At 36.3% G+C, this 24,437-nt stretch overlaps 2 protein-coding genes and 1 non-coding gene across 17 annotated transcripts in view; 1 reads left to right on the forward strand and 2 right to left on the reverse strand.

Annotated features, from left to right (window-relative positions):
• Window positions 1-1,047, reverse strand: part of bptf (bromodomain PHD finger transcription factor) — a 31,200-nt gene extending 30,153 nt beyond the window's left edge. For 7 of the 13 annotated variants that reach the window (XM_055194663.2, XM_055194661.2, XM_055194651.2 and 4 more), the window contains exon 1: window positions 122-1,046. In XM_055194663.2, coding sequence (XP_055050638.2) covers window positions 122-596 — 475 coding nt within the window. In that variant the 5' untranslated portion in view covers window positions 597-1,046. Of the gene's footprint in view, window positions 1-121 lie in introns of all 13 variants that reach the window. The other 6 variants (XM_055194662.2, XM_055194653.2, XM_055194657.2 and 3 more) reach the window with 1 other exon arrangement.
• A 2,902-nt stretch (window positions 1,048-3,949) lies between these two features.
• On the forward strand, window positions 3,950-4,031 carry trnas-aga (transfer RNA serine (anticodon AGA)). Its single transcript has one exon. It is a non-coding gene; the product is annotated as a tRNA-Ser (tRNA).
• Window positions 4,032-12,461: 8,430 nt separating this feature from the next.
• Window positions 12,462-24,437, reverse strand: part of grb2b (growth factor receptor-bound protein 2b) — a 49,499-nt gene continuing 37,523 nt past the window's right edge. For 2 of the 3 annotated variants that reach the window (XM_055194666.2, XM_055194667.2), the window contains 4 exons: window positions 23,934-24,031; window positions 17,085-17,207; window positions 16,357-16,525; window positions 12,462-14,152 (listed from right to left, as the gene is read on the reverse strand). In XM_055194666.2, the coding sequence (XP_055050641.1) occupies window positions 13,964-14,152; window positions 16,357-16,525; window positions 17,085-17,207; window positions 23,934-24,031 (579 nt within the window). In that variant the 3' untranslated portion in view covers window positions 12,462-13,963. The remainder of the gene's footprint in view (window positions 14,153-16,356; window positions 16,526-17,084; window positions 17,208-23,933; window positions 24,032-24,437) is intronic. The other variant, XM_055194668.2, reaches the window with a different exon arrangement.

The raw sequence follows: 24,437 nt of genomic DNA on the forward strand, positions 1-24,437 counted from the left end.
GCAGAAAAGCACCAGGATCCATTTTGAGTGTTTCGTTCAACAATGAGAGATGCACCGCGGATCTCTGATTTGCAAGCCTGCACACATACAAGTCCCCCGTACGACCAACGTGCAACGTTACCTGCAGCGCTGCCGTGGCTGCTCTCCGTGCAGTAACTCGCATCATCTTCATCCTCTCCCTCCAGCTCCTCCAGGTAGTCCGACTCATCGTTGATGGCCTCCTCCTCGTCTTCCTCCTCGTCCGACAGATGCTCCTCAATGTATTCGTCCAACTCTGAGCGCAAACTGACCGCATCGTCGTCATCTTCGTCGCTTTCGTGGTCGTCGTACACCACCCCGCTGGTGGCGCTCCGCCGTCCCCTGCCTCTGCCCGATCCCCTACCTCTCCCCCTGCCTCTCGTACCCGCGGTTCGCGCTTTCCTCCGGCCTCGTGTCGTATGATGATGGCTTCCTCGTTTCGGGCTGACAAACTCCTCGTCCGATGACCCTCTCACTTTCGGCTTCAAAGTCCGACGGGGTCTTAGACCGCGCACCGGCCCCGACGAGGGCTCCTGCATCAGTGGGGTTTTGGGCGGCCTGCCTCGTCTCCCCCTCATTATGGATAAAAATCTATTCTCTTCAGTTTAGCGTTTTGCGTGCTCCTCGCGCGCATAAAACCCGGAATTTCGGGCACCACCGTCAAGTTGATGCCGTGGGGGCGATCGTGCACTAGTCCCGCGGAGCCCCGGTCTCGGTTAACGCGAGAAAGCTTAAAACGATCGTCCGGCGCCCCGCTTTAGGTCGCTCGCAGCCGCCATATTCCTTCCTCTCTCTCTCCGTCTACTGACAACAGACAGCAGGCCTAGTGCTGGGATCACGTGACCAGCGCTCAATCCGAGCGTTTGCTACTTTTTAACCACGATTTTTGTTTTATTTTGCAGTTTGTAGATGCGTTCCTGCAGCGCGAGTTACTTTCGTGCCGTGTTCATGCGCGGAAAACGCGTTCTGTGCGCTCGTTTGATGTTTTAATGTGGATTGCGTGGCAGTGGGCATTGTTATCTGCTAGCTCAATTTAAAATACTCTGCGTGTTCCTTCAAACGTTGAGATCAAGGGTTCATTGAAACAGGTTGATATCAAAGTACCACACTGAAAAAGAAATGCATTACATGCTCTGTTTTTTTTTTATTTAAGTTCATTATGCATAACAGAACAACATAAAAAAATAAATACAAGCAAGGTGAAAAATATTGGTAACACTTTACAATAAGGTTGTATTTGTTAACATAAGTAAATATATATATATATATATGTATATGTATATGTAGGGGGCCCCCAGTTTTATGACATTTTATAAAATGTATTAGTTTATCATAAAATTATGTGTAATTAAACTTCAGAAAATAAGGCTACTAGCTATAATGTTTTTTTTTTATTTTAAGTTTTTTATTTTAAGTTTTAGAATGATTATGTCATAAATTGTTTTGGGGGGCCACAAAGGGATGCACTGTGCGCAAGGGGGACCAAAAAAAGTTTGAAAAACAGTGCTGTAGATATTGTTAATTGATAGTCATTTATTGTAAAGTGTTACCAAAATGTTGAACACTTTGTTTATTATGGTATGAAAGGTGACTGTAGTTTAACATATTTTTTAAACATAATTTAATTTGGATGCAATAAAAATTTTTGGTTCCACACTTTCACGAATGCTTGGCATCTGAGATTAATGGGGCCATGGCATGAAAATATGACTTTTTCCATGTTTAAGTGCTATGATTGGGTCCCCAGTCCTTCTATCAACCTAGAAAATGTGAAAAATATCAACCCAGTAACTTAGTTTTGGTAAACTATTCTATACAAGCACATGAAAAAAATAGGTCGTTGAAATTTGGCTCTCCTTATGATGTCATAAGGTGCTCTTATTATAATAATACCACCCCTTAATCTGCACTATCCAATCACAGCACTGGCATTTAGTGCAGAGAAAAGCACAATTGAGTTTTAATTGCAACGAACCACCATCATTGTGATCAGTGTTTGAATTTCATCAGCTCATTTGCATTTTAAAGGAATAGTCTACTCATTTTCAATATTAAAATATGTTATTACCTTAACTAAGAATTGTTGATACATCCCTCTATCATCTGTGTGCATGCACGTAAGCGCTGGAGCGCGCTGCGACGCTTCGATAGCATTTAGCTTAGCCCCATTCATTCAATGGTATCAAACGGAGATAAAGTTAGAAGTGACCAAACACATCAAAGTTTTTCCTATTTAAGACGAGTAGTTATACGAGCAAGTTTGGTGGTACAAAATAAAACTTAGCGCTTTTCTAAGCGGATTTAAAAGAGGAACTATATTTTATGGCGTAATAGCACTTACAAATTGGGTTAAATTTGGGTACACATTGAGATGACTGTCAAAACAGGTCCCTGTGTACAGTACATGTGTCTCATTAACATAGGTTTCTGAAAAGCAATACTTTAAAAACCATGAGAACTTGGGTCTGGTGGTACCACTTTTAGCATAGCTTAGCATAATTCATTGAATCTGATTAGACCATTAGCATCACGCTCAAAAACGATATTTTCCCTATTTAAAATGTGACTCTTCTGTATTTATCTGTTATTGCAGTTATATGTAACAATATAACAGCACATATTGATTGATCTTAAAAATTTGTAAGTTAATGTTTTGGGCTGTTTTTTGAGGTTTCATTTATTTCTTTTCCAATAACTGGAGCTAGCAAAGGTCAGTCATCTCATACATACTCACTCTACTTCAAATGTCCTTATTGTTAAAGAAAGTCTGGTTATTTATATTATCCCTGCTTATCTAACATTACATAACTGAGATTTGGTCCAGGTCCATTTATGTGAAAATGAGTTTTTCATTCAAACCACTCTGCAATTCAAAAGCAGCACACAGTAAGATTGTATCCATATCCAAGATAGCAAACAAAATTGAGAAAGTACGAAATGCAATCCAAATAAAAATCCAAAGAGCTAAGGCTGGGCAATAGGCTACATACCTTATTCATAAAGTGGTGATTTAATGATAAATGTCTACATTTTCTGCAGTGTTAACATGCAAGTCAAAATGTAATGTGAGATGTCACAATCATCTTTTTTAAATGATGAAAATGAAATTTAAAGTCAGGGTTTCCCTCCCCGTTTATAAAAAATATACAGCTGCACAACATGCAAACTAGTTGGAAAGCTAACACCTGAGCTCAGTGTACACTTCGGGAAGAGCTTTTTTGCAAATTAGTGTCACGTCCCATATCCCACTTGGAAAAATACAGAAATAAAAACAAAACTCGATATACTGCCCATACCTAACAAGAGCCCAACACCACAACAAATCAATAATGAATACATTGTCATAATAATGAGGCTGTTGTGATGATGACAATAAGAATCTGAAAAGTTCAATGGTGGAGCGATAGCGTCCTCTGGTGGGCATTGTGAGATGTAGACCAATTAAACTGGCTTATAAAAAATACACGATGGGTATATCTTGATTTCACTGATGAAAGTTGTTAGTAGTTTGTTACTAACGTCGCCTATATGCAAGCGATTTTATTGGAGACTTTTTTTGCTTGACATTTTACCACTTGAAACCGCAACGGAAGCACTCTTATATAACTAACGTTACTTCTTTACAGTACGTCCTGTAATATTTCATCTTATCGAGATTGTTAAACAAGAACACAGCGAACGATGTTTTCATGTGTACACACTTAAGTAGTTAGTATGCATTATCAATGTAAAGTTAGATATAATTTAGCTAACGTTAAGTTGTTACAGTAACGTTAGTGGAGTCTCGTTGTTGGGGTTTGTGACGTAACACGCACATTACGTTCAAGGTACGTGTGTTCTCATTACATTGTTCTTATAATTTAGTAGCGTAATAATGTAAACATTAATATTATTTTGATATAAAAAGGGTACAGTATATACTGTATTTCATGTAGTCGTGGCCGAGTGGTTAAGGCGATGGACTAGAAATCCATTGGGGTCTCCCCGCGCAGGTTCGAATCCTGCCGACTACGAATCGTTTTTCGTTTTAGCGTTCATTTCACTTTGTTTGTAATACACATCGCCATACTAATCCAGATCCTTTAAACGCTATCGGACATTTTCTAAACATATATTTTATACATCCTGTACATTTGACGTTTAACTGGGAAACTTCATTTCTTTCAGCTGCCAGCAGGTGGCGCCTTGGTGTTACGTGATTAAAAACTGTAACGAGTTATAAAGTGAAAAAAGTGAGTGGGTCCAATATCATTACTCTTAAAGTGGTCTTATAATTCAGACGCCCATGTACAAATCCAATGTTTGGAAATCTGTACACTCTAAGAAAGGATTTGTAATTTACACATTGTTTTGTGTTATTCAATTTAACACATTATGTGTTATTTTAACACATTATGTGTTGATTTTGTGTTAAAATAAATAAAATGAAATGTGAGAGATGTGTCTAGTTAGGGACAACCCATAAAATGTTTTAAGCGTGTACCGTATTAAATTGCATAGCAGCATATTTTTTCAGTGCATCGGACCAAAGGGGTGAATCGCATCGGTAGCTGTTCATATGTATCTTTAATGTATCGTGTCGTAGGCTATGCATTGAGATGCGTATCGCATCAACTCAGTTATGGAGATGCACATCCCTAGGCCTACATACTGTAGCCCCAGGGCTTCTCAAAGTTTTGTGGTCGGGGACCCCTTACAGGGGAAAAACATTTCCAAGGACAGTTGCTAAGCATATTCTAACCTTAAGGCATATTTTTACACTTGTTTTATAGTGATTCAACTTGTGTTTTAAGAGGATTATTTTGTTCAAATTAATACATTTGGGCTTAAGCTATATTAAAAAAGCTTTCATAAAATCAATAGACTGGCATGTTTATTAGATATACACTCAAAGAACGAATGTGTTAAAAACAACACATTGGTCCCAGAATCCATCCATGTCTGTGTTATTATTGAAACAACACATTTTGTGTTACTTTTAACCAAACTTGTGTTATATTTTAACACAAAATAACACATAATGTGAAAAAAAAGCTTAACACACAAAGTTGTGTAAAAAATAAACACATTCTTTCTAAGAGTGTAAATATCCCCTTTCTTATAATATAACACAATTATATTTATTACAAATTATTTTACTGACCTCCAATTAAGCATTGAGGACCACCGGGGTCTCCGCACGTCACTTTGAGAACCCCTGCTGTAGCCTATTTTGTGTATATGGTCAATACTCCCCTTTTTTGTTTAAATCACTTATTAATATATACATTTTTATATATGTGTGTGTCTGTAGTTTCATATTAGCATTCATTAAAGGGACACTCCACTTTTTCTGAAAATATGCTAATTTTCCAGCTCCCCATTAAACATTTGAGTTTTACCGTTTTGGAATCCATTCAGCTGATCTTCGGGTCTGGCGCTCCCACTTCTAGCATAGTTTAGCATAATCCATTGAATCTGATTAGACCATTAGCATTGCGCTAAAAAATAACCTAAGAGTTTCGATATTTTTCCTATTTGGAACTTGACTCTTTTGTAGTTACATCGTGTACTAAAACCAACGGAAAATTAAAATTTGCGATTTTTTTAGACTTAGATTATTCTAGAGTAATAATCAAACCATGGCTGCAGCAGGCCCAATGATATTATGCAGCGTCTGAAAATAGTCCCCTTGGTAACTTTCAATAGCTGGGAACTATTTTCAGGCACTGCATAATATCATTGCGTCTATATCATGGTCTAATCAGATTCAATGGATTATACTAAGCTACACTAAAAGTGGTACCGCCAGACCCGGAGATCAGATGAATGGATTCCAAAACGATAAAACTCAATTGTTTAACTCTAGGGGAGCTGGAAAATGAGGGAAGTGGGTCTTTTTAAGGTTTTGAAAAAGTAACTTACTTTAGGCTACTTAAAAACGTAAGTTGCCTGCTTCCTTAAAATTTGAAGTAAATTTAACTTAAAAATATTAGTTGACTCAAAAATGAGTAAAAATATTGCTGTCAACTAATATTTTGGGTTGAAGTAGCTCAAAATTAAAGGTCCCGTTCTTTCTGTGTTTTTGAAGCTTTGATTGTGTTTACAGTGCGCAATATAACATGTGTTTATGTTTTGATGTGTAAAAAACGTATTTATCTGTATAGCGCTGTTTTCACTGTCCTCAAAACGGGCCGATGTCTTCCTTGATCTATGAAGTCCCTCCTTCAGAAATATGTATCAAGTTCTGATTGTGTAGTTTGTTTAGTGTGTTGTGATTCGATAACAGCTTAGCTTTCTGTTAGCTTAGCTGGCGACTGACGTATTCTTGTAGGCGGAGTTTAGTCAAAAAAAACTGACGTCAGTTTTGACGTCATTAAAGCAGGAAGCAGAGGGCTGTAGTCCAAACCGGCCGTTCGCTGTAGGCTTTGAAAGGCGAATTCTGTTAAAGAAAATATATCGCCTGGCGGTGAACTTTAAGCTTAATCATTTTACAGGTATTATTTATGCTATTATAGCAACATTACACATTAACTAGGGTTTAAAAAATAGGATCTGGAAGAACTTGACCTTTAAGGCAACCAGGTATCTTACTGTTTTAAGTTAAACCAACAAATCTTTTTTGTGTACCACTGTAAAAAATTTCTTGTTGCACTAACATTTTTTACTTGAATTTACAATTAATGAGGAGTTGCTATAAATTATAAAACTAAAGTTGAATTAGCTTAATAACTGCCTGGGTTTCATATTCATAGCTGTGAATGATCAGAAATGTATATGCAAATAGTACATTCTGACTACAGAAATGTATGATCTGAAAATATTAGCTTAGCTTTTTTACGTTTACCATAAAGTGACAAATCAACCATTTGGTAAACACGTTTTTGAAAAATTATTAAAAACATATTTTTTCATGGCACCAGGTAACATACGTTTGTAAAGTTGGGGCTCTTACAGTGTAATATGTTTAAAAAATATGCTTTCCTTGCAAAACTTCACTAAGAAGAATTCACATGGCAGGAGTGATTTCTTTCTCTCTGACATCCATCAAAGAAATGCTGATGATTGACACTAGTGGATTTTTGGCATGACATACCTCAACCAAATGGTAGAGATAGCTGAATCAGCTTAGGTACTCCTCTCAATAAAATATTTTGACTAAAAATGTGTTCAACCATTTGGTTGAGAAGAAGCTAAAGGGTTAAGTACTTTATTTTTTATCATTTAGTACCTCCTCACTGAAATAATCAACTTTTGAAAATAATAAGTGCAACAAGGAGTTTTATACAGTGTAGGTAAAGGTTCTATGAAAACAGGACAAAATGGGCCTTTGGCTAAAAATACCTTATAGGGAACAAAAGAGGTTCCTATATAGCCTTTTTAAAAATAAAGATTCTATAAAGGGTTTTTTGATGCTTTTGGTTAACCAAATAACATTTCGAAGGTTCCTAAAAGACCCATTTAATTTTTAACGTGTTCCTCAGTAATCAGAAGTGTTCGGTGGATCTATAGGTTCTTTATGGGACCATACAGCCCGAAAAAGAATCTGATGTAATTTAATGGTGGAATGATTTGGAATTGAAACTACAATGATTAATATGGACCCAGCACTGCTTTTGTATTTGGACTGCTCTTATCGTTTTCCCCTTCTAGCTGGGAAAGAAAAAGGAACAGCTAGCCGGCACGAAAGATAAACGTGCCCCAGAAAGATCAGTGTTTGCATTTTGGAATAAATTTGCATGGGCGCGGCAGAAGATTTCAAGCCAACAGGGTTTTCTTTGTCAGACCTGATGACAGAACTGCTCTTACCTTCCAAGATAGCACGATCGCCTACTGTGACCCTAATAACACAGAGCTGATACAATCAGAGGAAGAAAAACTACACAGCAACTTGGATTGGTCGTCAGACGAGTTGCGATTGTGAGGAATACATTCTTATTTATTCAACAACAAAATCAGTGAAAATAAAAAGTACCAGCATAACACCTTTACCATTAATACAACCACAGTTCACATCAGTGTCTGTTCCAAGAATAAAACTCGTACCCAGCCTACATTCTTAGAAGTATAATCCAATACAATTAAGGCTTAACATACAGCCAACTTCATATCCAGCTATAGAAGACCTCACCAGCTGCTTCTCTATAAAGCCTGTTTAAATTGAATGTAACGACTACAATCAAATTAGTGGTCATTGTAACATCAGGGTCATTTGAAGGCCAGAGTCGCCCATGGTAAAGCTCACTGGGTTTTAACATCGGCAAACTCAATACTACTACAGATAACTTCCTACTTTCATCCAGTCCTGCAGCCAGAAGGGATGTGACAACACCATATGGATAGCGTGAGGTCAGATGACCCGCGTTTCACCCGCAGCAGGAAGCAGGGCAAAGCGTCTAAGTATGCAATTATTCAAGCACTATGAAATGACATTTTATTGTGACCAAGAGCTGCTGGGGTTCTTCAAACATCAAGTTGTCCAGAAAATGAAAGCTTTATTGTGCATCGGTAAATGTCAGCATCTTCTGTTGTCACACTTCTGTGCATATCAATACACAGCCGACTGGAATATATTATTGTAATTTCGAGGTTACTGTGTGGAGCAAAACAAAGGCGGTCACAATTAATCTTAATGGATTAGTCATATAACCACAAACACACAAAAAAAAACACACACAATGCAACAGGGACAAAGAACTGTTACATCCAAAACTTCAGTGACAGCTACATGTCACGTCCTGAAGCACAGATTTCATTAAATCCCCACTTCGTAAAGTAACTTTATACTTATTATATGAGGTCCAAAAGCCCCTCATCATTGTACACCGCATTCCAAATTGTTATGCACATGCCATTATCGTTTATTTTTCCAATACAGTCAGTAAGTTTACAAATTGTATTTTTCCCTCAACACTTACAGTGAGGAAAATACGTTTTTGGGTGATTCTCACGAAACCATTTAAACACCATGGCACTAATGATTTTAGCTTTAAAATGTGTAATATAGTAACATTAAAAAGCATCAGAATTAACACAATACTGTGTTCTACCTTGCACAATGTGTGATTTCAACATAAGAATTTATAATTGTACATTTTATCTCATTTTCTGCTGAAATTCTCATTACCGCAATGTGTCCAGCTGTGTTTGAACATGCGTTAAGTTGTAATTTAATCAAATTAACACAAAAATATTAAGGAAAAAAATAAATGGATGTTTTGCTAGACTACTTTAGATAACAGACAAAATATTTACTGAATATTCATGTATAATAATAATGGAGAAAAATTAGGAAAAGTATGTGTCCATGCCTGATGTTCTCATCCACCGCAACACTTTTTGAGAACAGTTTAAGCACACATACAGAATTTTAATAAAGTTTGATTTTGAGTGACCAAGCACATGGACCAGTTACTTCAAGATGGCTACCAGGTAAGATCATTTTTTTTACAGTTAATTTGAAATATTGTCTTGTCAGAATGCTTACACGACATTTTGATTATCATTACCGCAACAGATGCTTATTAAATGTTAATTTAATTAATAGAAGCATAATACTTTGATTTTAAATGCATGTGCAGAATCTCCAAATTATGTTCTTTCAGGTTTGTCATGTCATTTTGAAAATATGTCAGTTTTCTGACTGTTGCGGTTATGAGATTTTTTAGGACTAATTTTTTAAATTATGTTACAAAAAGTGTTAAATGATAAGTAAAAGTTTTTAAATTAATGTTCCCATTTACTCCAGACTTTGTTTTTCAATGTCTGGTGGGGAAAAAAGTAAATTTAAACAATTTTTACATTTTCATGGTTGACATTTTTAAAACTCTTGAGGGTAAAATAAAATTTGTAAACTTACTGACTGTATAGAGGGTATGCACGTGACGTCCCTTAGGCGAAAATGACTGTGGTTACGCCCACTGAGTGGCAAAAGACAGAGCAGCAGCATTTGTGTGAAATCAGTGAAAACACGGGAAAAACTTGTCTAAATGGGAAAAGCTGTTGTGTGATAGACTGTACTAACAGATTTAACAAGAATTCGGAGCTATCGTTTTACAGACTGCAAAACACCGAAAGGAGAAGTAAACTGATTGAGAGTTTTTACTTTCTACTTAAAAGTATTTTGTCAAGTATTTGTATTTTATCAGTGTTTTTCTTTGGAAAACACATTCCAAAGCATATCATAATTTTAACTCTATTACATTTCATAAATAATACATTTTTACACAAGTACACATTTTAAACATAATTAGGAATTAAATAAATTGTAATATGCAATATTAAAGAATACACATGATTATATGCTTTAGAATGTAGTGAAGTAACATTTTTCCCAATACAAACACCTTAGTAAAGCACAGATGCTTGGAAAATGTAACTAATGTAACCAAGTATTGTCCACCTCTGCTATCAAGTCCAACTAAATTCAATTTAAGCTGATAATAGTCAGTTTTACTAGCGTTTTTCGCAGCAGCCGCTATGAAAACCAGCCATTTTGTTGAATCATTTGCCACTCAACAGGCCGAGTTCAGGTGTGGTCACGTGACGTCAATGCATACCCTCTTTTGGAAAAATAAACAAAAATGACATGTGCATAATAATTTGAAACGCGGTGTAAAGCCACCCATCCGACGGATAGATCACAAAAATGTACATTTACATGTAAGCATTTGACAGACGCTTTTATCCAAAGTGCATTACAAGGAATAAATTTTTTCAACACGTGTTCCCTGGGTTCAAACCCATGAGCTTTTGCGCTGCTAACGCTCACCATACATTTCTTAGAAATGTGTTTCACCACCCAAACCAACTCCATCACTACAATTATGAACACATTCCCATACGTGCAAAAGGTACAAAAGTTGTCACTGGAGCGGTACCTTTTCACAAAGTACACTTTTGTACCTAAAAGGTGCATATTGGTACCTTAGAGGTACATATTTGGACCTTTCAAAAAGGTACAATCCCAGTGACAACTTTTGTACCTTCATTTCTGAGAGTATAGTAGTGTCATTGTACAAAAAAGGTGGAAATGCTTGTCCCTTGCTTTTGCATAATGATATATATATTTAATAGACTGTCCTTAAAATGATGAGAGAGTTTTAATTTAATTTTCTTTATTTAAACTTTTTTTTTTAAAATGTCTGGTCCTGAAAATTGCCCTGTCCCTTTGATCATACATGGAAGTTGAACTGTGTACTTATTATTTAAAACCATTTTTTTTATTAAACAAATCTAATTTACATGTACCTTTAACCCTGTATGAATTTACTACAACACTGAAATGGTAAAAACACACTATTAATATGAATAATATCAAATAAATATTTGTCCCCCAAATTTATGTCATTGGTGTTACCCTACCCAAAGCACTTTTATTTTGAAACAATGCATCAGCTCTTTGAAGTTTTTCTTGGGTCAAGAGGTCAGTGGAAGAAGTGCAGTGAGGAAGGCAAAAGGTTTGTGAGATGTCTTACCTTATTTGTCTAAAATATCATCTAAGAATTTTGAGATAAGATTTTTTGGATGTCATTAGTGTTACTCTTTTTTTTTAATAGCTGGGAGTGTTAAGATCTTTACATAAAAATACATTATACTGAATAAGTATGTGATTGTTACATCTCTGATGACACAGCACATGGTTAATGTCAGCCATTTTGTTAAAATATTAGTTTTTTCTGTAAAATGTCATTGCTGTTACCATCATTGGTGTTATCGTCATTAGTGTTTCTTCTCTAAGCACTATTCCTTTAACTGACCAACATAAAAGCATAAAAACAAAACGAGATGGAAAATTTTATGAAAGTTTATAAGTTTTATCATATTCATTATCTATTATTATATTCCAATTTCGTCATTGGTGTTAAACCAAGCTTTGGTGTTATGAATTTATTTTCTTGTACTTTCTAGTAATATTTTGTTGTTGATATGGGATGTAAGACATTGTTGATATTTCAGTCTTTGCATAAAAGCCTTTTTGGTTGAATATTTTTGTTTTTGTTGGTTTTAAAGAAAAAAAGTCAAACTGAGAATCAAATCACAATGCTGGGTAAAGATAAAGAATTTAATTAAACAAATATTAATAATCAATTATTATTCTTGCTGTTATCATTCCTCTACTCAACCTTTAACTAAATACACAAGCTTTAATTAGAAAAAAATATGATCAACATTAATGTTGTTTAAATCACAGGTAACACCAATGACAAATAAATGACTCATGGATTCTTTATTAAAAAGTTAAAAATAGATTAAGCTCCCCGTTTTGTGGATTTATAGATTTTTTTTAATGCTATTAAAGAAGTTTTGGGTATGTTGAAAGAAGTTCATTTACGGTAAGCAAATTTCCATCACCCAAATTCCACCTTTTCTGTAGAATGACCCATTGTGAGCATAAAAGTATAACCTTGAAAAAAAAAGCAATGAATTCACACAATATGAAGTACTTGACACACGAGAGATGCTTTCTTTTTATAATTTCATTTTTATTCAAAAGAAACAAGGAATAAAGCAACAAAAAGTTAAGAAAAAGGCAAGACATTTAAATAGTAGGGACTGTGTATTCAGGTGTGGTCGAGAGCAGGGGGAAGGCTGGGGGACGCACACGATTTCTCACTGCGGGTCGGTCGAAGCCCAAAGCTCGGGCCACAGCAGTGAGCCACAAACACCGTGACACCAGAGAAAAAGGCACTAATCCAGAGAGAACATAAACATCACGAATAAAAATTTAAGGGATCAATAATACAAGGAAGGGGACGTAAAAGAGGCAAAACATACGACACAGACGATACAAAAAAACTAAAAGAATCAAAACCAAAGAAACATCATTATTCATACGAAAACTCTCTGGTTTCTTTCTTTTCACTGGCTTACCGCCAGTTTCTCAGCGATTCAACACCAAACCTCATGATTCTCACCAATGCAATATGTGTTCGAAACGTATGGATTTGGACACCGTACACAGACATGTCATTATAATCATGCAATTGTTGGTCTAGTCCTCCCATCTTGGTTCCCTGGTGAAGTCTACAGAGTAATGTCAGCTACATTCACATCCTAACACAAACAAAAGTGGCTGCAATAAATACATCGGCTTAAAACGGTGGCTAGCACTGTGGATTTCACATTAGATCAACCGCCTGCGTTTATTTCATGCACGTGGAAGCTTATTGACGAAACAATATCCACTCACCCATATGTCAAATCGAATACATGATGCGTTAAATACTATGGTGTTGCGTCTGAGAAATCTCAGATATTTATAAAATGACACAGACGAGTAAGCGTGTCCCCGAGCTACTCGGTTTCATCCACCCTCTTAGAAAAAAAACATAATTTACAATTTGGAAAAAAATAAGGAAAAACAAAAAAAAGTGTTGAGAGGTAAAACGGACAGACACATACAAATATATATAATATATATATATTCTTAAAAAAATGGATTCTCTCTATAGGTGATTTTTTTCCACAGCCCAGATGTACAATTTGCACGTTTGCGTTTTATATGTTTTTCGAATGTTTTTTTTTTCTTTTTAAAAACAGCTTCAGGATTATAAAGAGATTTAAACATGCAGCCAAAAACAAAGAGGAAAACAAAAAACTATATGCAGACAACAACAGAAGATAAAAGCAGCAGATAAATCTATAGACAGAATCGCTGTTGTTTTAATTTATGCTCCGTGTACTACGCTAAGATTCAGCTTTTGTTTTTACCCTACCAGCTCAGTCTTGACTTGCAAGCGTTCTTGAAGACATCAAAAAAATTCTCAGGAATTATAGTTTCGCCCAGGCACCTCCGGCCTCTCCGCTACTTATTTTTCTCCGTTCTTTCACGATTTCCATCACTCTTCTGTGCAACGTTGGATTTCACAGGACTTTAAGGGTGTTGAAGGGGAAATACAGGGTAGTCTGATTGTATGTGAATGTGAAGGGCCGTTAATAATTCGTATACTAATTGCTCGAGGTTTTACATGTTCCGGTTAACAGGCGTGACGTAGTTGCGTGGGAACATGCCGGTTTGCCCGTGACAGGCGCCTTTCCACCAGTTGGGGTCCGAGTTGTCCAGGACCTGAATGAAGTCTCCGCGTCTGAAGCCGAGCTCTCCGTCCTCCTGCGGGTCGAAATCGAAAAGTGCCTGCACGTACGTCGGGTGCTGCTGTTAAATAAATAAATAAATAAATAAATGCGAGTAAATGACATGAAGATGATGCCCTTTTTTCTTCATAGCACACACAAAAAATAAGGTTTTAAGATTTTAATAAGGTGAACTATTTGCCATCTTAAATAGATTTTCAGGGTGTTTTTATTTATACCTTTCACATAAAATGCTTGTTGATCATTTATGTTACTTCCTTTAAATATTATCTAAAATATATGTGACCCTGGACCACAAAACCAGTCATAATAGCACGGGTAAAATTAATAAATAAATAATAAATAGTAAATATAAATATATTTAAATTATGCCAGGATCATTAGGATATTAAAGATCATGTTCCATTAAGATATTTTGTAATTTTCCTATTATTAATATATAAAAAAATTATTTATCATTAGTAATGTGTGTTGCTTTCATTTTTTGCACCCTTAGATTCTAGATGTTTTAATTTATTGTCCAATAAAGTCGCACGGGTATATTTGTAGCAATAGCCAACAATACATTGTATGGGTCAAAATTATTATAAATATAACTTATTTAATATAAAAATATTTAAATTATTATATTATTTTTATGCCAAAAATCATTATGATATTAACTTTTTCTCTACCAATGTTTTTCAAAAAGTTGCCAGCCAGCGCTAGCATTTTTATGATTTTCACAAATGTTTATTGCCATCCAGAAAATGTTCTTCTTTAAATATATAAACATACAATATATCAAATGAAACAACAGCCCTTTTGCTTTCAAACAAAAAACCCTGTTTCATCCTTCATTCATTTCTTCTCTTTTTATCACCTCTCAAATGTGTGTAGGTTTCTTCAAAAATAAAATTTTGAGCAAAATGCTAAGATTATTGCTTTTTTGTAAGGACTCGTAAAGGAGAGATCAGATTCAGAACGATGATCAAAACATACAAAGAGTTTTTACTGGTTTTGGATCAGTGGATGCTTTAGTGTTTTATAAGCTAGGTAAGACTGCCACCTAGTGCATAATAGCGGAAATGTGGATTGCCGTAAAAACTTGTTATTGGCAAGGAAGCGTTTTCTCTTAATTGACGAGAAAACTCGTCAATGGCGGGGAAAGAGTTGAGTTAAGGTCATGTTTCATAAAGATATTTAACAAATTTCCTACCGTAAATATATCAAACAATGTATTTATTATTAGTAATATGAGTTGCTAAGGACTTAAAGGTGACTTATGGATGTTAAAGGTGGATGTTAAAGGTGACTTGATTGAATGGGGTATTTATCCTTGTTCTGTGATGTGACATATAGACAACAACATTTTGGTTGGGTCTATGTGGGGGATTTTAAATGCGTCGTTTGCACCTATTTGGCGTCCCTTCGTGCATAACTGGCAACCTCATTATGAAATGCAAGCACTTGATGCTGATTGGGTGCCACTCAAAAGAATGTAAACTTCGCTGTCTTCAGAACACGGACAGACCAAAATTTTACAGATATAAGAGCACACCTCGGAACGCGACTCGACATTTCGCCTTGAACTTGGCGAAATATTGCCCTATCCAATTGACCCTTATGACTGGTTTTGTGGTCCACGGTCACGTTTTTAATACGAATGATAGTTATTGCAGAAAATACAGTGATTGACACACACAACAACCCACAACTACAAAAATAACCAATAAAATAGCATGACTGTAAAATGACAGATTAAAACCAAGCAACTTCCTACAGGGACATTCTTGGCCCTTACATTGAAATAAAATGGGGAATTTCTTTCATGTAAAGTGGTTGTAAAGCTAATTTCTACCTCACAGTGCTCCAAAAACAAGCCATAAGGGTAATTTTTTAAAATTAACCCGAATGCTGAATAATAAAGATTTCGATTGATGAATGGTTTGTTAGGAAAATTAATTATAAAATCTTGAATCTAAGGGTGAAAAAAAATCTAAATATTGAGAAAATTGCCTTTGTTGTCAAAAATAAGTCATTCATAAAACGTTTTACTACTAATAAATACATTTTAATATAATTACAGTAGAAAATGTATAAAATGTCTTCATGTAACATGATCTTTAATGATTTTAAATCAATAAATTTGACCCATATAATGTATTGTTGGCTATTGCTACAAATATACCTGTGGTATTATGACCAGAGTCACATTTCTGAATGTTTACTCTATATTATACACAATGTTTGTTTGGAGTCACAGCTGGTACAGTGAAGGTTTACCTGAGGCACCTGCTCGATGTCTCGTAGAAAGATCTGTTGGTTTCGGGAAACGGAGGTGGTGCGGTGATAGTCCACGAGTTCGTTGAGCGAGTTAAACTTCACGACCCAAAGGAAATACTTTCCGGCACCGTCGCGCAGCACTTTAAAATGCTGGACGTCATTACCGAACCTTAAAAAAACAAAAGTTTTAGTCCTTTACAGCAACACGACCAATTTTACATTTAAGATAAAAAAAACATTTACAATTATGCATTTGTGAGACGCTTTAATCCAAAGCGACTTATTATAGTGCATTACAAGGTATACATTTTGATCAGTATGTGTGCTTTGATCCCAGGATCTTTTACATTGCTAACACAATGCTCAACCACTCAATCTATACAGGTGCATAATAATAAAACATTTTGCAAGTCAATAAAAGTTGTGAGCTTAAATACACACGCAAACACCGAGCTGATCTAACATATCATTGTCTTGATGTCTACATGTTTAACCTATATAAGCAACATCTACACTCTCTTTACATCCTGTCTTGTAATAAAACACCCATATTTACACAAAACTGCAATATTATGTAGGGGTCATTTTACATGCAATGTGATGCTTAAATGTAACTTTATACTTTTAGGTTGAGTCATGTCTGGTTATGACAATTGGTAAAGCAGACTAGAGCAACAGCATTATTTCATAATATACAGGAGCGGGTGCGCGAGTTGCTTTTGACTTACTTGACCGAAAGTGAGAAGTCTCCGGGCGCGCTTTCGCTCTCTCTGATGAGAAACGCTCCGTCGTGTCTCTGTTTGTTGAGTATCTCTTCCGCTCTGGCCCTGGGAATTCTCCCGAAGAACCACCTGTACACATATAAACACACAAACCCAGATGACAAATACATAAATACAATGAGAAAGATGGAGGAGCAGATAATAAGGTACAGAAAGGCATGTTAATAATTTACGAGACGAGACAAAGATGAGAGATTTCGCACTTATTTTTACGGTTGTGAGCACGAGTTTAAAAGGAAAAAGATAATTTGCATCGCATTAACAGCTTAGGAAAATGAGATGTCGGTTTTCTATCTGATCCAAAGCCAAAAAAGCAATTAGCACACGCAAAGATGATGAGCAGATTCAATCAGCTCAGAAGAACGACACAACACAAAGAATTTCAAGAGAACAGCAAACAATAATGTTTGACAAATCAATTTTAATAATATTAAAAATGTATTTGAAAACTGAAAATTATTAATTATTAAAACGTGCACGCTTCACACTTTTCTAGGGGAAAAAAGCGTCACACTCCCAGTATAACCAGTCAATAAAAAAGGTTAAAAAGTGGTCCCAAGTGTCACAGGGGCAATATCCTTTAAAAAGGTCTTAAAAGGTACCTTTTACAGGGTTCCCACACTGTAGTTAACTTCAAATTCAAGGACCTTTCAAGGACTTTCCAGGTCCAATACCCTCAAATTCAAGGACTAAATGTGGGGACACATTACAAGTGAGAGCAAGGTTACATTGTGTTACCTGTTAAGATACATTTTTCAGTTCCCTTTCGAGGGAACTCGCGCTGCATCACTGCGGTGACACTTTGGGGACGGCTCCAGGGGTAAGTGCGTCTGAATGTGTATATCAAATTCAACCAATGGTGAAGCTTACGACAAAGACAGGGTGATGTGGGAGCCAGGAACTATATCGCTATCTGAAATATTGCCAAAGACGGCGTTACAGGGACGCAGAAGGTATGGCAAGGGAGACGCAGCGTCTCGTTCCCTCCTCAGGGAACAACAGTTACATACGTAACCAGAGACGTTTTCATGTGTCAAACACAACTATGCAAAAAAGCACTTTCAATGACCTGTATCTATGTATGTATATTTTCAAAAACTTCCCAGGGCCTTGCGTTTTACATAGCCAGGGAACCCTGCATTTAGGTACAGATGTATATATATTTGGTACCAATATGTTCCTCTGAGGTCCTTATATGACTCTTTAGGTGCAAAGGTGTACTTTTTGAAAGGGTACCACCGCAGTGATAGCTAGGGATAATTTTTTGACAATTACATAACTTTCTAAAATATTAAATTCATGCATTTATTGCAAACCATAGTGTGATATTTCGCCCGTTTTGATATACCACATAGAACTAAAACAAAAAAGTATACGACCCTAAACGTTGTAAGGGTTGTATACATATACCGTTAACCAGGGCTATTCAACTGGCGGCACGCGGGCCAAATGCAGCCCTACATCATCTTTATCCCGCCTGGCGGTCATCATTGTCTGATTAAAAGGAAAACACCACCATTTTTTAAATATTTTACTATGTTCTTACCTCAACTTAGACTAATTAATACATACCCATCCTTTATCAATGCGTGCACTTAATACTTGTACAGCGCGTCGTGAATGCGCCAGCATTTAGCCCAGCCCCACCCATTCCCCAGGATCCAAACAGGGATGAACTCAGAAGTCAACAAACACCTCCATGTTTTCCCTATTTCCCATTCGACCTCTGGCGCAGTAATATTGATGAAAGTTTGAGTGAGGAGGGGGTAGTCAGGAGTGATGATGTTACTGTGCGCCGAGGTCGATGTGCTGCAAACTAAGTGCTCTTCCGTCATACAATATAGTTCTAATTTCTTATCCACTTAAAAAAATCACGTTTTATTTTGTGCCACCATACCTACCTGTGTAACTACTCATGCAACAGTCTTCAAACAGGGAAAACATGGAAGTGTCCGGTGGCCTCCAAACTCATCCCCCCCTGGATCCCAAAGAATGAACGGGGCCAGGCCAAATGCCAACACATTCACGACGTGCTCTACAATGATTAAGTGTATGAATTGAATAAAGATAGGTTTGTATTAATTTGTCTAAGTTGAGGTAAGAACATAGTAAAATATTAAAAAAGGTGGTGTTTTCCTTCAAAAGCCACCTGTGCACTGTACATGCCAAATGCCTGCCGACAAACCCGGAAGGAGAGTCGGAAAGAGGCTGCGTCGGGTGCCATCTGCAGGTGCATAATTTTCTGATCCAATTTGAGTTTTGAATGCATAAAAAAACTTGTGTGACTACACCGCATGTGACATGCCAACCGGAAGTGATGCATTTCAGTGTAAAAATTAGTAGTTAAAGACCCCTGCCATAAACAATATAGGTTGCATTACATGCTTGAGCGCATAAAAAGCCTGCCACCGCTGTTCGCTCATGCGAGTCCTGCGCAACAAGTAGCCGTCAAGTCCGAATCGATTTAATTCACAGACAGCCACTTTCATTTACCATTGTGTCAGCACAGAGCTTTTATTGCTCGCGGAGAAACAGCGCGACCCATCAGGATTGGAAACCAAATCGGATGTTTGAAGTGTGAGCAAGGCCTAAGTAATAATTTGCCCCAATAGATAATAAAACAAACATACACACACACCACTACAGGGCTACGTGATAGACTCAACTAACAGAAGTATGACATAACAAAGCATTTACACTCCCATAGGGCCTGTTACATAAGACTAGGAAAAGCGCTATCTGTTGTACCTGCCTAATTTTTCCTCCCTCTTTGATGTGTACAGCACATACAGATATACAAACACATGACCAGGAAGAGGAATTATAGCATTCGAGGGTAAATTCCACTCAACCGCCGTCTGACCGCCATGTACCCACTTCTGTCTGTCACTGTTCAAACACATGGAAAAACATTTACATTCCCTGATCCCTGATAAGAGACATGCGCTCGCCCTTCCATATAGCCTGACGATCTAACGTATTGGTCTCACTGAAAAAGGAACAGTGTAATGTGGAAAAATGAGTGGTCAGAATAGAAACTGCAGTTTCTCTAATTGATAACAATCGCGTCCTAGTGATGCAAAAGGTCAAAATTCGATTATGTATAAAAGATTAGAAAGAGAGAGACACAGAGAGAGAGAGAGGAAGCAAATTAAAACAAAGGTCCTCCTATTACGTTCCAAAACGTCTTTCATAAGAGCTGCAATGTGACACTTCCTCTTGTTAATGTTTAAGTACACAGACAGAAGCACATCTTGAAACAACCAACAAGAACATCTCAGTATATTAAAAACGTTTTATGCCAAGTTCACACTACAAGCCAGATTTGCGTCAAATCAACGTGCGATCAAAACTCGCCAATTTTTGTGTGATCTAGCACATTAAAGAGACTCACTGATTCCTCGCGGACACCAGAAAAATATTTAGCATGATAAATATCTGTAGCTGTCGTCCGACTCGACATCATGTGATGTCACGTGTCATAATGAGCTACAGCTAATGAGGGCAAGGCATGGGTTGAGGTACTGAGATATTTTATTATTCAGAGTTTTCAGAGCCAATGATCGAACAAACAGCGATAATGTCTTTCTGACATCCATTTTACAAATAAACAATTCCTGTTTCACATGTTTCCCGTTTCACTTCCCGCATGTTTTTTTCGAGACAAAACGTGGTTTGGGGACCAGATCATGCAAGTCATGTACTACCAGCTGATCTCACGAGAACTGGTCCGCATTTTATGAGTTTGCTAATTCGTATGAATTCGTGCAAAGTGAATCGTAAAAAAACATACTATTATCATAAAAAAACTATAACGAAACCCCTCCACTAATCCCAATGTCACAGAGGCTAAAATATTGCAGAAAAATGTACATATGTGGTCATATGAATTAGCCACCTTGTAAAATATGTACATGAAATAGTGTTGTTTAAACAGCACAGTGATTGGCCAACGTTTAAAGTCATGTAGTGTAGGGGTGTAGCGATTAATCGTGCAAAAGTAATTTATTTAATGTTTAAGCAAACAAAAGTGCACTTACATGTAAAACCAATTTTAACTCTTTACACGCTTCTATGCCAATGACAAGTTTTTCTGGCAAACCACATTTCACCTATTATACACCAGGTGGCGCTCTTACCCAACTTTTATCAAAGGTCCTTCACAAAAATGCTATTACCTCAGCTTTTTGCTAAGAATGTTCTATTATTGAAGAAACCTACATACATTTAAGGTGATAAAAAGAGAACAAATGAAGGTAGGATGAAATGTTTTTTGTTTGTTTGTTTGAAAGCAGAGGGTCTATTCTTTCATTTGATATATTATATGTTTATATATTTAAAGAAGAACATTTTCTTTAAGGCATTAAACTTTTGTGAAAATCAACTTTTGGCTGGCAAATTTTTAAAAACGGTGACGGGGAAAGAGTTAAATTTAGTTTGCATCAGTAATTTTTTTAAAATTTCTTGAAATTGTTCGCAAAACCATTATAATAGTTACATTTTCATACGGTTTTATCTCTAGTGAAGATGTTTGGCAGCCAGTCAAGAATTCAAGGACCTGTAAGCTTACATCGATTGTAAACATTAATCTTAGACAGTAACAATAGCTCTGTGTAATAGTTGATAAACGTTAGATATGATATACAAACAAAGGTATTTTACTTGTCATTTAATTTATTTGTTTTAAGAAATAAATTATCGTAAAAGCACTCTGTTGTTATTGATTCTATGCAGAATGCATAACGATTAATCGCGATTAATCTATAGCAGAATAAAAGGTTTTATTTACATCATATATGTGTGTGAACCGAGTATAATAATTATTAGTGCCGTGTTCAAAATATCGATATGACGATACATCGTCATGGACGCCTGACGATGCGCGCATCGATACAGCACCTTCCATATCGATTCGGATGTACTTTTGAAAGTAACGTGACGAATCGCTGTTGATCTGTGACTTTCACTTTGCGTGTCTGTCTCGCTGGCGCACGTGTCTGCATAGCGAGCCGCGTACTGCCGCTCTCTCTCGCGCGCGCTGTGTATTTAAAATCAATGAGTTCAGTGTGAAAAGCGCAGAAATCTTAGCCTATACTACTGCAAAGGGCTTTATTAGCCACTCTCTTATAAAACAGTACTAACGCATTTGAGAAGAAACACGAGAAAGATTTGCATGTGAAAAGTGTATGTCTAGAGAAGAGATACAGAGCTACTTCAAACTATAAATGCCACATTAATAATCTGATTTCTATTAAATAGTATTAAGTCTGACTGCATGTTTATAGATATAGAATAATGAGAGACAAATATAATGCCTAGAGTAAGGCACCATCTTTGTAAAACTGCTTTTAAAAAAACACAAGTACTAACTCTGGGATTTTAAGTATTTCTATGTTACCCCAAAAGCTAATAAATGAATGGCAAAACCACAACTGTTACAACACTGTTTATTCAATGTACAATAAACAGGTAGTAATAATAATAATAATGTTACTAAATTCTGAACAAAAACGTAATTCAAAATAGTCTTGTATCGCGATGCGCATTGTATCGAGGCCCTTGTATCAGATACGCATCGTATCGGGAAATTGTTGGCGATACACAGCCCTAATAATTATGTATATATAAATATGCAAACATGTATGTATAATTTTAAGAAAAAATATATATTTATATATGAAGTAATATATAATATAAATTATACATAAATATACAAATGAATATACACATGTAAAAATTTCTTAAATATATACATGCATGTGTGTGCATTTATCTATAACAAAGTTATTATACACAGTTCACACACATACATGATGCAAACAAAAACCTCTACTCTGCTATAGATCAATCACGATCAACCATTATGCATCCCTAATTCTATGTGGAAGTCTACCGGAAGTTGGGTTTAGTCCGTTTGTTTATGTTGTCGTTGCTGAAACCGTCCACAGTCAATCAATCATTAACAATACTGTAATATTAAAACGGCCTATCACCAGGCACCAATGTTATTGTCCTGAGGTCGTGTTGTGCAGTTCTTCCTCAGAGCACTCAATGTGAAGTTATTTATTTGGATTGTTTTAAATATTAATTACAATCCTTTGCATAATAAATGCCATGAAAAGCTGTAATATTGGCCAAGGTTAAAATAGAAAAAGCAAAGGTATTGGGCCGGCCAGCATATTAAATATTTACAATTCTGTCGCATATATATAAAAGTAAGCAATGCTTCAGCCAGCTCCTTGTTTCCTGTCCGCCACCATTGGACAAACCGACCAATCCAGGTGTGCCCGATTATTGTTGTTGTGACTACTGAGCTCAGGCACACCTGGATTAATCAGTTTGTCCAATAATGGCAGACCGGAAACAAGGAGCTGGTTGAAGTTCAGGAACTAGTGCAGCTGGGCATAAAGCCTATTCCCTTTTAATTTGGCCGCAAATTTTTCTCAATACATCGGCAGTAGGCTACTGTATAGTATATATTAAAGATACAGCAGCGTCTTTAATCCTCACACCCTGTGCTTATGAAACTAAACAGGATGATTATAGTAAAGATCATTCCTTTTTACTAGCATGCATTAAAATATACACATCCGGTTCTCACAGATGAAGGAACTGAAATCATTTTTAATATGTTTGAAGATGAGGTTTCTCTAAGCCTAAATTAAGCACATCATATTAAGTCTTATATCATTAGATAACAGTGCCCACTAAATCTCTCTGGAAACAGAGAGTCATGTCAGGTGTTTTCTAAAGGTCTGAGAGGTGTGAAGAGAGCTCAAGCTGAAGTATACTTACGGATGTGCCTTCATCTCAATGTAGTTCTTAGGAATGAAACCATCTTTTCCATTAAGTTCAGCTTTATACCAATTCTGATCACACTCTTCATTTAATACCTGCCAATATAAGAGAAGACAAATGATTATTATAGGGAAAATGGCTGCGTGCCATCTGTGTGGTCCCAGTGTAATGCAAAGGTATTCACCCACATCAAAAACCCACCTATCAGTTATCTATTTTAGCATCAGTATGTGTGAAAATGCAAAAAGTGTGGGAAGCAGCGTGTCTCAATCTGATTGGATGATCTGTGTTCTTAACGTCAAATACGAGATACCACAAATATCTGAAGAGTTGCCAACAGGAAATTAAAGCAGGTAAATCTGATCAATCTCCCTGGCTGATATATTAACTCCTATAGATTAAAATCATCCAGGATTTCTCAAGAAAAGATTTTAGTGTAAAAAAAAATCAGTGCTTTTAATATAATCCATAAAAAGAAAAAACCCATCAAGCTGGGTGCTT

This window comes from Misgurnus anguillicaudatus, chromosome 19, assembly GCF_027580225.2.
Source record: "Misgurnus anguillicaudatus chromosome 19, ASM2758022v2, whole genome shotgun sequence".
Taxonomy (NCBI): Eukaryota; Metazoa; Chordata; class Actinopteri; order Cypriniformes; family Cobitidae; genus Misgurnus; species Misgurnus anguillicaudatus.